The sequence below is a fragment of the Hirundo rustica genome, chromosome 1, assembly GCF_015227805.2.
Source record: "Hirundo rustica isolate bHirRus1 chromosome 1, bHirRus1.pri.v3, whole genome shotgun sequence".
Classification (NCBI taxonomy): Eukaryota; Metazoa; Chordata; class Aves; order Passeriformes; family Hirundinidae; genus Hirundo; species Hirundo rustica.
Window position 1 is genome coordinate 101130894 of NC_053450.1, and position 12118 is coordinate 101143011.

Consider the following 12118-nt stretch of genomic DNA (forward strand, 5'->3'; position numbering starts at 1 on the left):
TCAGTGCTTATTTATGTTTGCAGCAGGGTGGTGCCTGCAGAGGATTGTGTGAAGCCACTTTTGATCTGATCACTTTTGATGGTTATCACTCTGTAATACACAGAGGAGCTGGCTTAAATGTAAAATAGATTCAATTATATTGTGAGAAGGGGCCTAAATCTATCTTCAGTGAGATTAGTTTGACCGAAATAAATAAAAAAACACCCTTAGTGAAGGCACTGGGGTTTGCATTTTGATACAGCACGAATCCATTAGATGCTGAATACAGTTCTCAATCTAGTGAAACCAAACTCATATCACCTAACTTTCTAAGAGTTCAGAATTAGTAATTTTAAAATTACAACTTTTATTTCTACTTCTTTTCAAAATCTCAACAATACTTGAATTTCTCACTTAGCATTAACTTTTTCTTTTAAAAGGACATTTTCTTCTCTAGTCAAAATCTGTTTGCTATCTTGAAAATATCTCTAAGTATGATCAGATTTAACTCCTCAGTGAATGAATTTAGGAATAACATCAATATTTTTATTTTCTGCACAAAGAAACATTCACAAGTGGAAAAGGAAAATTAATTTGAAACTTGAATGTGTAGAAGAACAGACTTGATCTAGTCAGTTGGTATGCCATCAAGCACTCCCAATACACATTCTGTAAATATGACAGGAAAATAAATACAGGAATGCACACTTCCTAATAAGAAAATGGTGGTCTATGGAATGGATAGGATAGGAAAACAGATACTGAAAAAGCTGAAAGTACATGCCTGTTCTCAGTCCTTGGGTACAAAACAGAGAATGGCACGGGGGAGAACAAGTACAAAGGAAATACTGCTGTTTAGAGGATACAAGCTTTCATCCTTAAATCAAAAGATACTGAAAACAGAATATTTGATCTCTTCAGGAATTGTCTTGGGGGTGATTTTTAAAGACAGAGCTCATCTTAGAATATTAGGATAGCACAAGAATTAAGACGTATTTCTTCCTTTTCCCCTTCATGGTTAATTCTTAGAATGATGTATCTGCAGTTAAGTGTTCTCTGGATAAAAAGGGTGGTGGGTTTGGGGTTTTTTGCCTTAGAAGACACAGAATTACAGTCAAATACAGTCAAATTACAGTCTTCATGTATATTTTCAGACAGGACTCATTTAAAATCTTTATTGTCACTGCAAATTAATCAGCTCAAGAGGTAAGGCAAAACCAACAGAGTATCTCTTTGCTTAAGAAGTGAATTCCCATTCTTTTTCACACCTATGAACATAAGTGTACAGGGTCCAATGATTTTTTATTTGGCTGCTTTTCACATAGAATTATTTCTTACACACTAATACCTTTTATGCGTTATTCAGCACTAAACTGAAGAGGGTTAGTGGCTTAGTCTTAGAGATTGCTCTCTCTCTCTCTCGGCTGTTTTTAACTGCTATCACTGAGAAAGATAAATTCTTAAAAGAGAGTCATTAAAGTACTAAGAAATATGAAAAGTACTAAGAAATGTGCAAAGAATTTTTACTGCTGATGAACAGATAGAAACAGTTAGAACAGTTATATTTAGTATCAATTGTTTAATTCAGTACTACTTGTTGGTAACTGGGTCTTTTATTTAATAGCTAAAAGTGCCAAAATATTTGAATCACTTAGGAAAAATGTTGCTAAATAATCCAGTTACTGAAGACTGAGCTTCTCAAAATAAATGATCCCTAGCCTCCAACTCCTCCAAGAGAGGCGGCATGAGAAAGAGTACACTTTCTCTTCTTTCACTGCATACAGTGCTCTATTGAGTGTGTTGGATTTGCAAATGTCTGCTAGTATTTAAATGATTGTTTACTTATCTCTGATATTTAAGCACTGGTTAATGAACTTCTGCTGCTTAGATTTTCAATGTAGTATTAAAAGACATCACATTTGACTTTTAAACTTAAAAAAAAAATTATAGATTAAGCAGCCAGAAAGAGATGAGAAATCACATTATCACAGGGAGCATGGTTTTGGAGGAAGCTCATCACCCAACTAGTAATAAGCTGAAAATGTTATAGTTTTGGAGAACTGTTGGAGAGGATGAAACAGGAAAGCCTTACAAATATGATTGCCTGGCAAAAGATTCTAAGAGTATAAATCCTACAAGCGAAATAGAAATGAAAGCGAGCTTTGAGATGTAGGATGCCAAGCCAGAATACAGCGATTGAGTTAGCTGAAGGCAAGAGCCCTGTTGGTTGAGCAATACCCCTGGCAAACAAAGGGATGCCAAAGGTCCAAGGGGGAGGGGCCCTGCCAATGTGGCAGGGAAAAGGAGTCTAGAAACTAGGTTTTAGGGTTTAGAATGTGGTGCAGTATGATAATGTAGTAGTTCCTATAGGCTGCATGTAAATTCTGTAGGATTTGGGTCTTGTACTGGTTGGTTAGTGTAAACTAGAATATTCAACACAGAAGGAGATATAATGTATTGTAACAAGAACTTAGGGCTCTTTGTTCGGGCATGCTTTGAGCTGTGGCTGGCAGCTTAAGCAAAGCTCTTGTACCCATGATCTATGCAATAAACCACATGTTTCAAGAGCTGACCTGGACTCCAGAGATCTCTCATCGCCATCCCAACACTCTCCTACAGAGAACAAGAAATCTCTTGCCTTGCATGAGGTACTTCATATGCTAGCATTTGCAAAGATGAATAACAAGGTGTGTACACTTTGTGGGTGCTGAAAATGCATGCAACATGAGAATCTGGGCAGCGGAGGATGCACACAAAGAACAGTCGAGGATGCATGACTGTACATACACGAGCTGACATTGAAGGTGCAGAACCCCTAGCATCAGGTTAAAGAGAATCTTACTTGTATTTATCTTTGTATACTTTAAACAAGCTTACTTGTCTCAATTTTTAAAAAAAGTTTGCTTTATGAAAGCAAGATATGAAACTTAAAAATCACCTTTAATGGCTGCTAAATATCCTCTCAGTTCTCTCTGGAGTCTGGAACCCTCTGCCTGAAAAAGAACGAAAAAAACCAATGGAAGTGAAAACACATGTCAGTTATGTTTAATGCCTTGAAACATGCATACAGTATGTCAAACAACAACTAAAAGCAATTAAAGGAGCTATCTGATTAATAGTGTCACACGTTGCAAGGATGCACAGATTCATATAAAAAGGGGACCTGGCAAAGGAGGCTTGCATAGTGTACTCCTTAGGCTAGAATTTCTGTGTTTATTTTATCAATCACCTATACAGGGAAGAGGTCCACCAAAAGAAAGACAGGTATACTTTACAGCTAAGGTGAAGTTCAAGTCAGCCAGGCCTATGGCCTTATCTGAAACACAAAGAAGTACAATCAAAAACGGTGAACTTCCACTGGAAACCACTCAAATGAGGCCAGTCTAGACCTGAAGAAAGTTCTACCCTTACACAAGTTGTTTACTACATTTGTGAGCAATTTCCCAAGTATTCTAGAGTTTTTACATTTTGCAAGCAAATAACTATTAAAATACAATAACTTTAGTTACTTTGTTTTGCTTGATTAGTGCATCTTGCAGTCTACTGTGAAATCTTGACCATTTCTTTGGCAAATACATCAAAATTATCTCTTTTTCCCTTATACCAACAACCTTTGAAAAACTCAGAACAGAGAAAACAAAGGATTTTGTGACTTTATCTCTGACTGTATGACAAGCTGGACTTGTGTCAGAGTTCCTAGGATTTGCAAAGAAACCTATGCTACACACACACTTTATTGCTAAAAAAAAATACTGTCTAGGACACCTTCAGTAGCCTGAAATTTTTTGAAACAGTCCACATTTGCCAGTTTCCAGTATCTTTCAAATTATTTATTTAAGCAGTTGGAAACTACAGGAATATCAGCCTGCAGTCACATTTTCTCAAATACAGCTACACCATATGGAAAAATCAGCAGCAAAATATGACAGATGGCTTCAAAATATGACTGACTGCTTTGGAGTTTCTCTCATATTTTTCATGTGAAAATCAGAATCTAAATGGTGCATGTGAATAATGTGAATACTTTAGAAGGCAGAAGGTATAAGCTGTTATAACTCCACTTAACTCAAAGGATGTCTGATGTCAGTAAAGGATCTGCCATCAGCAACTTCAATGCTCAGAGCATTCAGACACAGAGTATTACAAGAAATTCTGTTTGTTAGGGGCTATCCGATGCTTAAAATCCATCATAGCGGCAGCCATGCTAAGTCAAAATTGTGGTTCTGAAGAAATACTTTTCTTTCCAGTACACACAATACAATGCAGATTACACCCACCAAACTCACTTCTCCTAGCTTCTTGAAGGGAATTGCAGGCCTTTAGAATGGGATCATCAGCAGCCCCCACCCCCATCTCTCAAATTGTAGTGCACTATATGCATAGAACAACTGTTTAACCTCCTGGAAAGATTAAAGAATTTGGAAGGTAAAAATGCCTGAGTGGACTTCAAAAGCAGACTGAATTCACTTTATGGATTCAACAAACAGAATCTTTCTTTTACACTAATTTGATCATAAACAAGTCACCTACAGCTTTCAAATCCATTAATTGACTAAAGTCTGGGCACAGGAATAGACCACCAGGGTGGTATCCGAAAAACTGCTGGGTAACAGCAGATGTGAAGAAGCAGCCAACCTATCAATCCTTCTCTGGTTTGGGACCATATTCACTCCAAGGAAAGGACCCCAAGGAAAGGCAACCTCTTCCCCTGCTTTGGAACTGAAGGTACATATCAAAACAAGGGCCAGAACAGATGCAGGGTATCAGTGGATTTAACCTAAGATTTAATTACTTATAGAACAACAGAAAGTTCTGGAGTAGTAGCTTGATGTTGTGTCCTTTAGGAAAATATTATGCGTACATTTTAATACTGTTTACAAAAGGTACTACCCCAAAGTGTCATTACAACACATTATTTCATGATATATAACAGAGCAGAAGCTAAGTTAATTCTGTGCTCAAGTGGTAGGCAAGGGGGTGACAGATGTTGTCTGTTTTCTGTGGACCAAAGCATTAAGCGATCAATGCTTCTACAAAGGAAAAGATTTTTCTTTTCTTTTTGTTTTTGCTCTGAAGGAGCAAATTTCTTGATCTCATGTCTGAAGAGGAGGATCAGCAAATGCTTGGCACAAACTAGATGGAAGTTCCCCTTTAAAGCATGTCAGTCTCCTCCTAGGAGAATCCCTTGTACTGTGAGAAGTCACATGAAGGCACAGAAGTTATCTTTTCATTTCATACCTTCTTTGGCCTGAGCTATTGGGGTAAAAATGGAAGGTACAGAAACCTGGTTCTTCATCATGGCCCAGATGAACAGGTGACCATATAGTAACAATTTTTAGTTATTAAAAAAATCTCTGGTGTTCTGGGAGCAGCAAACCATAGTTGGAAGGCTGAGAGCCTCTTTAGCTGATTTCATGTCCAGTTTTATTCATACACATGATGTTTTGTCACTAGGACTGAACAGCACACCACAAATGACAGGGAAACACATTGCTCAAACACTGTTTATAACTATACTGCTGTATCATGGGTTGTCAAAATTTTGTTTTCTAGATATAGAGAAATGTAAAATGTTTTTTCCCTGCCCTAACCGTAGCGTAGGTTGAGGGGAGGAGGACAAGGACCTATCAAAAAGCAGGCTGGGATATTGGCAGCTGAGTTGACCAATGAGAACTGTCAGTGTGACTTTGGAAGGAACATTTAAAACTAATCTGCTGCTGACCGCCCACTCTCTCGCTTTGGGATCAGCAATGAGGTAACATCGGAGGTGGCAGGTGGCCTCGGGTCGGGCCTTGCTGCCCTTTTGGGCGGCCGGGCCAGGCCAGGTGTCTGAGGGCCGCTGCCTGCACAGGGAAGGCTTGGGCTGGCTGAGCCCTTTTCCCTTGCTTGCTGGCAGGGGAGAGGAGGCAGCTGCAGCTTGGCAGTGCAGGGCCATGTGCTCAGACCACGGCAGAAGGGGCCAAAACATGGCCCAGCTTAATTACTGCTGGCAGCAGAGAAAGCAAGCCTGCAGCTCTATAACAGCTTTGAGCTGGACTGCCTTAAATAAGACCGAGGGGTGGAAAAAAGGACCTTTACCAGCTTCCTCCATCAGCGCGGCCTTGCATTTTTTCTTAGGCCCTGCAGCTCGGCGCATGCATGTGGCCTTTGCAAGCCCGGGCAAAGTTAACCCTTTCTTAGCAACACAGAACTTTTAAAGCACAATTCTTCCTCGAGAGAAAGAAGAAAGAAAAAACCAGAAGGTACATGGAACAGACACTGCATGAAGTCAGTTAGATGAGAAGTGAAAGAACTAATAATATTGGAATAGGATTGAAGAAGTGGACATTTTTAACTGGACTTTTCTAAGGTAAATTATGAAGAAATGAACTGTTCTTTGCAGCATCCTTGTATTATTTGTGTAGAATGCTATTCTAATCAAAATTAAGGACTGATGTAATAGAGATTTATTTGAGAACTTTGAAACCCCCGCTCTTGGGTCAAAAAGGAGGTCTCAGCCGTTTGAGATGAAGATAATTTTAGATCAGAAGAAGTATTCGTAAATAATACCCCAGATTCACTGAGAGGCTTTGCTGATAGAATGTCACAGTCTGCAAAAACTCTGGGCGGCAGCAGTTGTGTGACATTAAAAGGACTGGACTATTTTGTCTTGTAGTAAACATCTTCATAAAAAGATCTTAGAAGGACTCTTCTCCTAAAGTAATGAGTAGTTACGTCTAAGTAGTGAAACTGACTGAAAATCTTAAGTTGTGTCTTTCTATGTTGTTCAGTAAGAAAGTTAATAGTTTGTAACAGGAAAGAAGTGTGTTTTAAAGTATAATTCTGTTTTAGTTTAAGTTTTTTCTTGTGTCTCAACTTTTTTTTCTTTTCTTAGTCTTTTAATATATGTTAATAAAACTATTTTTGTTCATTTTTAAGCTTAAGTCTGCTTTGTTTATTTTTCTCCTAATCTCTTCCTCCCACAAAAATATTAACACTAAAACCCCTACATTAATTGGTGTTTCTGCCCAGTTTTATTAAATTAAAACCATTACATGCTGTGCAGCTTTACAACTCCTACCCTAAACCACTGTTAGATCTGTTGTGCGTGGTTAGCATCATCAGCAACCGCTGTTCAGGGAAATGTGTAAGAAAAAGTCAAAGTAGTAAAACACAATGTGCTGTTGTAAGTTCTGACACTTCATTCAAATTAATAATTTCAATATGCATCTCCCACAGTCTAGGTTATTAGCAGGTCACAAACACCTGAAATATCTAAGCATGATAGAGTCATATGACTTTTCCCTCTATCAATTGTTATGTGATGTGAGACTTAAAAATCCATGAGCAAGGGCCAGCTCCTACTGAATTTCAGAGATAGTCTCTCAGTTTCAATGGCAACAAAATCAGACCTTTCTAAAAATACCAGAAAAAAATTAGCATCAAAAGCCTTCAGCCCTGTGAATTCTGAAAAACGTGCATCTGGTCTACACATTTTCTATAGTAAACTCATTATTAGTGAAGACAGATATACTTTTGTCACCTAACAGACTAATTAAAATTCATAAGATGCAACCACTGCATTGCTGACTATGCACATCTTACAAACTGTTACATACAGATTTTAAAAAGTACTTTTTAAAAGATTGTCACGTATTTAATGTTGTCCCTTGATGGAGTTTACTGGTACACTCCTTCTACTTTCTAGTCTATCAAATGAGAACATCCAGTGGCTCTGAAACCACTGCTCCAAGTATCTTCATTAAAGCCATGAATTTTGTTAAATGAGATGCAGCTTCTTGAGGGAGAATGAAAGGTAGGTGCCCTTTCACCAATGTTGTATCCCTCTGAAATGAAATTTCCCAAGCAGCACTGACACTTCCTCTATAATTTCATAATTTCTTTCCTTTATTCTACATAGGTCAGTAAAATGAGTTTTACAAGATGTAAGAAGCCCCAGAGGAAAGTCTCAATAGCAAACTTCTCACAATCAGTTTGTTTGATAACACTATGCATGTTGTACCAGACTCCAGCACCAAAAATCAATGCTCTTAGCTCACCTGATCAAACTCAATACATAAATCACCAAAAATCTATTACATAATCCTGTTTAACTTTACATAAGAGCAAGTGAGGCATGTCAACAACCCAAAGCAACATCCATTTTTGGAAAGTCAACGCAGCTCTTCACAACGATGTCCCAAATAATAGTTTGTTGCTTTGACCAATGTAGCCTATCACCTTTCTACTCTCTGGTCTCATCATATGGTCAGTATTATACAGCTGGTAAAGACACATGCACTCAGTGAGATAAGAAGGTTCAGTGTTTCAGGATCTAGCAATCTACAGCCACAGGCCTTATATACCCTGACAACAGCACTAGGCCTTTTCAGTACTACTGATTCTTGGGTATGTTTAGTTTTGGTTTTCTTTTAAATTCATAGCATTAAAGCATATCTTAGCACTGGAAGTAAGAAAAAGAGAGCCACAGCACTGTTGGCTGTGAGACTGATGAGACCTAAAAAAAGTGGTGAAAACTAAAACCCCATAGTTTCTGTCTAACCAGCTTTCGCTTCCAGATGGGTTAGAAAAACTGTTGCATCCACTCAGAAATTAAAGACCACCCTGCCTCCACAAAAGTTCTAATTGGATGACCTATTTGCCAGGAATCATGAATGTACAGCTTTCCAGTCAGAAGAGAAGAGTTTGATTTTTCTATCATGTCACATACAGGATGTAAACACAATACCTCTTTCCAGGAAAGGTCAGCACATGAATGACATACAAAACCCAAATATATCACTCCAATTTAGTGAGAGGCAAGAGCATTGAAAATTTCAAACCTGGAGCACAGGGTAATTAATAACAAATATAATAATAATAACAATAAAAACAATTAAAATTACAATTATTAATGCAGCTCTAATTAATACCGGAATTTGGTCATTCCATTGCTAAGACATCAGAGAAGTAGCTGAAAAGGAAACATTTTTTGTATCACCTGGAAGACATTCTTTCTATTGTAATGTGCTGTTACATGTCACAGTGTTGAGCAGTGCTGTCTCTTTGCTCATAAACACTTTAGATACTATTTAGTGCTAGGTAAACTGCTTTTACAGAACTCTGTAGTATGAATGAAAATAACTATTACATTAAGAGAAGCTTAACATAATAAAAGGCTACTTGGACAAATCTGTAATTCAATACGAAATCTATCTGCTTGTCAGAGTACTCTATTTTACCATTAATCAGTATCTTGGTTTAAAAGACAGGTGTCTGCCAAGGAAGGTGGGAACCTCCCTTGGAATGGACAGCATGAATCCTTCCTTCCAAATTATTATAATTTTGAAATTAAGGGGCTTTCAGACAAAGATATGGGAAAAAGAATAACAGTTCTTTACTAGTGTACATATAACAAGACAAACAACCACAATGGCAGCAAGAACAAACAGAACTAGAAACCCAATGACAGCCTTCTCTCAGCTGCAGGCACTTTCCCCTTTGGTGCAGTTACAGTCGCAGCTGGCAGAGGCGCTGCTGGCTTCTGGCTGCGCAGGGCAGGTGCCATCTCCCTGAGCTGCAGGGGGAGGTGTGGCATGAGTTTTGGCCATCTCTCTCCACGCAGTAATGGCAGGCGCAGCCGGCAGAAAGGGACGGAGAAGGAGCTTCCTTTACAAACTAATGGGGACAGCTGATGCCAGTGCTCTCTCTGGATAGCAAAAACAGCTGTAGCAGGGACTTTGGAAGCAGCAGGTTGGAATGGCAGGGACAAGCAAGATCCCAGAGTGGTAAATGTAATGTATCAGAAACTCCACAGTTCTAGCTGGAACTGCAGGGCATCCTGCCAGGCAAAGGCGTGTGGGTCCACAGCAGAAGAAGCAGGACAGGGTTGGGCTCCAGCGGCAGCAGCAAACTCACCTCAACCATCCTCCTTCAAAGCCGAGAGAGCAAGAGAGCTAGGAGCTGTGCCCAGACCCCTTTCCCCCAGCCCAATTCTTGAGGTATCTCTGCCCCTCCAAGACAAAACCCCCAGCTAAGAGACTAGCCAGCCGCACCTTTCCTGTGGCAACATTTTGTCTCTCTTAAGTATCTGACATGATGGTTACTTAGCGACAGATGGGACAAAATTCCACGAGAGAAAGAACCAAAAGGAAAATTCCTAAACTCCAACAATCAGGTTCCTTATATTCTCTAGAATTGTCCCCCAAATTCTGGAATCTTTTTCTTAACAAAGTGGATTGCCTTTTTTTTTCTTTTTAATCTCTAAGATATTTTGTTTTGAAATATTTATCTAGTGCATCACTTGAAAAAAATTGGGTTTGCAACCTTCTCTGGGAAAACGGAGGTTTTAGGCTTACCAGTATGTTACAGAAGGGTAATGTGGTGATTGACTCTCAGAAATGAGGAATGGATATTGTGTGTGTTGGCGGAAGTTCTGTTGGGGTTTAAAGTTCTTTTTATGTGTGATTCTGTTGTTGTATGTGGGTGTGAAAAACAAGATTTACATTTTTGGTAAAATTTTTAAAAGTTTAATAAAAAGACAATAAGAGACAGAAATAAAGCAAAGAGTTAAAGGCCGGGTGCTTGGCATTCAGCCAAGAGCAGACTGTTATCTTCAGAGATACCCCTTAGATATATTTTCTTATTGCATGAGCCTGTTGCATATTCATAGACTCTTATGCATATTCATATTATTCTAGGAACTGCTTAGCATGGCCTCTCCTAGGGCTCGCCTTTTTAGAGCCTGTGTGTTTCTTGGCTGGGGTTTTCTTATCACCTCTGGTTTGGGCCTTCTTCCAGATGGCAGGTGCTGATAGTTGGTATATCAATAGCAGGATTCTCATCACATGTTGACTGGATGCTATCTCAACCAGACAGTTCACTCATAACTATATCAGTTACCACTACTACCATGTCTAAGTTTTTGTTAATAACAGACATAAAAGCTATTTTAACATTATACATATAGCATCGATTTTAATATTTGCAAAAAGCCAACAATATAATATGTATTTATAACATGGGTGATCCAGGTTGTTTTTGGGCCCCTTCTTGTTCTCTCTCTAGTCCCCTCTTCTCCCCTCTGTACTGTTGCCACCAAACAACCCTGGCGGTGAGGATTGTCAGAGATATGGGGGGATGGTGCGTAGAAATGCCCCTTGCATGAGGTAGCTGGGAATGGGGGAAGCTTATCACTGGGGGAACTTGGCATGACAACACCTCACCTCCGATCAAGTTGCAAGAAGGTCTCCACCCATGGACAGCAAAGAAGAGTCAACTTGCAGACTTTGGGAGGAGCAGTGTTGGCTGATGCAATACCCAGGATATATAAGGCATGTAACTGTATTGGGGTTGTGCCTCTGGCCATGCCCCGGCCATGCCCCTGGCTGTGGCCAAGCACCATTTTTGCCTTGCTTTGCCCCTTGTTGTAGTTTAATAAGCTTTTTTAAATTTTAAGAAGGGAGCGTCATTTCTAACACAGTATCTTCCCGGACAGCACAAAATTTGTGGCCCAGCCACTAAGAAGGCTGAGAAATAAGAATTTTATTGTTCTAGTTATTAAGTAGCATGTTGAATTGAAGTAAACTGCATCAAATGAAACAGGCTTCTCAGGTCACTTATACTAATCCAAACAAACAAACAAACAAACAAACAAACAAACATCAACTCTAAGGCAAGAACCAGGGAGCTCTTCCTTGTGTTAGTAGCAATGCCCAAGGTAAGAAAGCTCTGTTCCTGCAGAGACACTAAACCAACCCTATTACTGAACCATTGATTTCTGTTTCAGGTGAGGACTGAATAGAAAAATACGTGGCACTCACCTTAAGTGTAATTATAGCCTTCCCTCATAAGTAAACCTCCCCTTCCCTAAGCATTCTACCCTTCACAGTACTACATCATCCTTTAAATATACTCATGTCCTCAAAGTAGGGCCCAGAATAATGGTTTTAATTAAAAATTGCGGTCTCCAGAGGAAGCAAGAATCTACAAGTTCTATGACTAAAAGTAATCTATATATATTTCATTTCAAACTAGACTTTCTGAACACCTACTTGTGCCTCTATGCCTACAGCTGCATACCCATAATTACATTTGTAAATAATGTACATAAGCTATGTATTAACAGAGCAGGTAGAAAACTGTCCAGAACTGTTTGTTG

The 12118-nt window shown here is 39.0% G+C and overlaps 1 protein-coding gene across 3 annotated transcripts in view; it reads right to left on the reverse strand.

Annotated features, from left to right (window-relative positions):
• The window catches only part of AMPH (amphiphysin), a 123728-nt gene that overhangs the window by 49795 nt on the left and 61815 nt on the right, over positions 1-12118 (reverse strand). For all 3 annotated transcript variants that reach the window (XM_040077591.2, XM_040077580.1, XM_040077570.1), the window contains exon 3: positions 2918-2972. In XM_040077591.2, coding sequence (XP_039933525.1) covers positions 2918-2972 — 55 coding nt within the window. The remainder of the gene's footprint in view (positions 1-2917; positions 2973-12118) is intronic.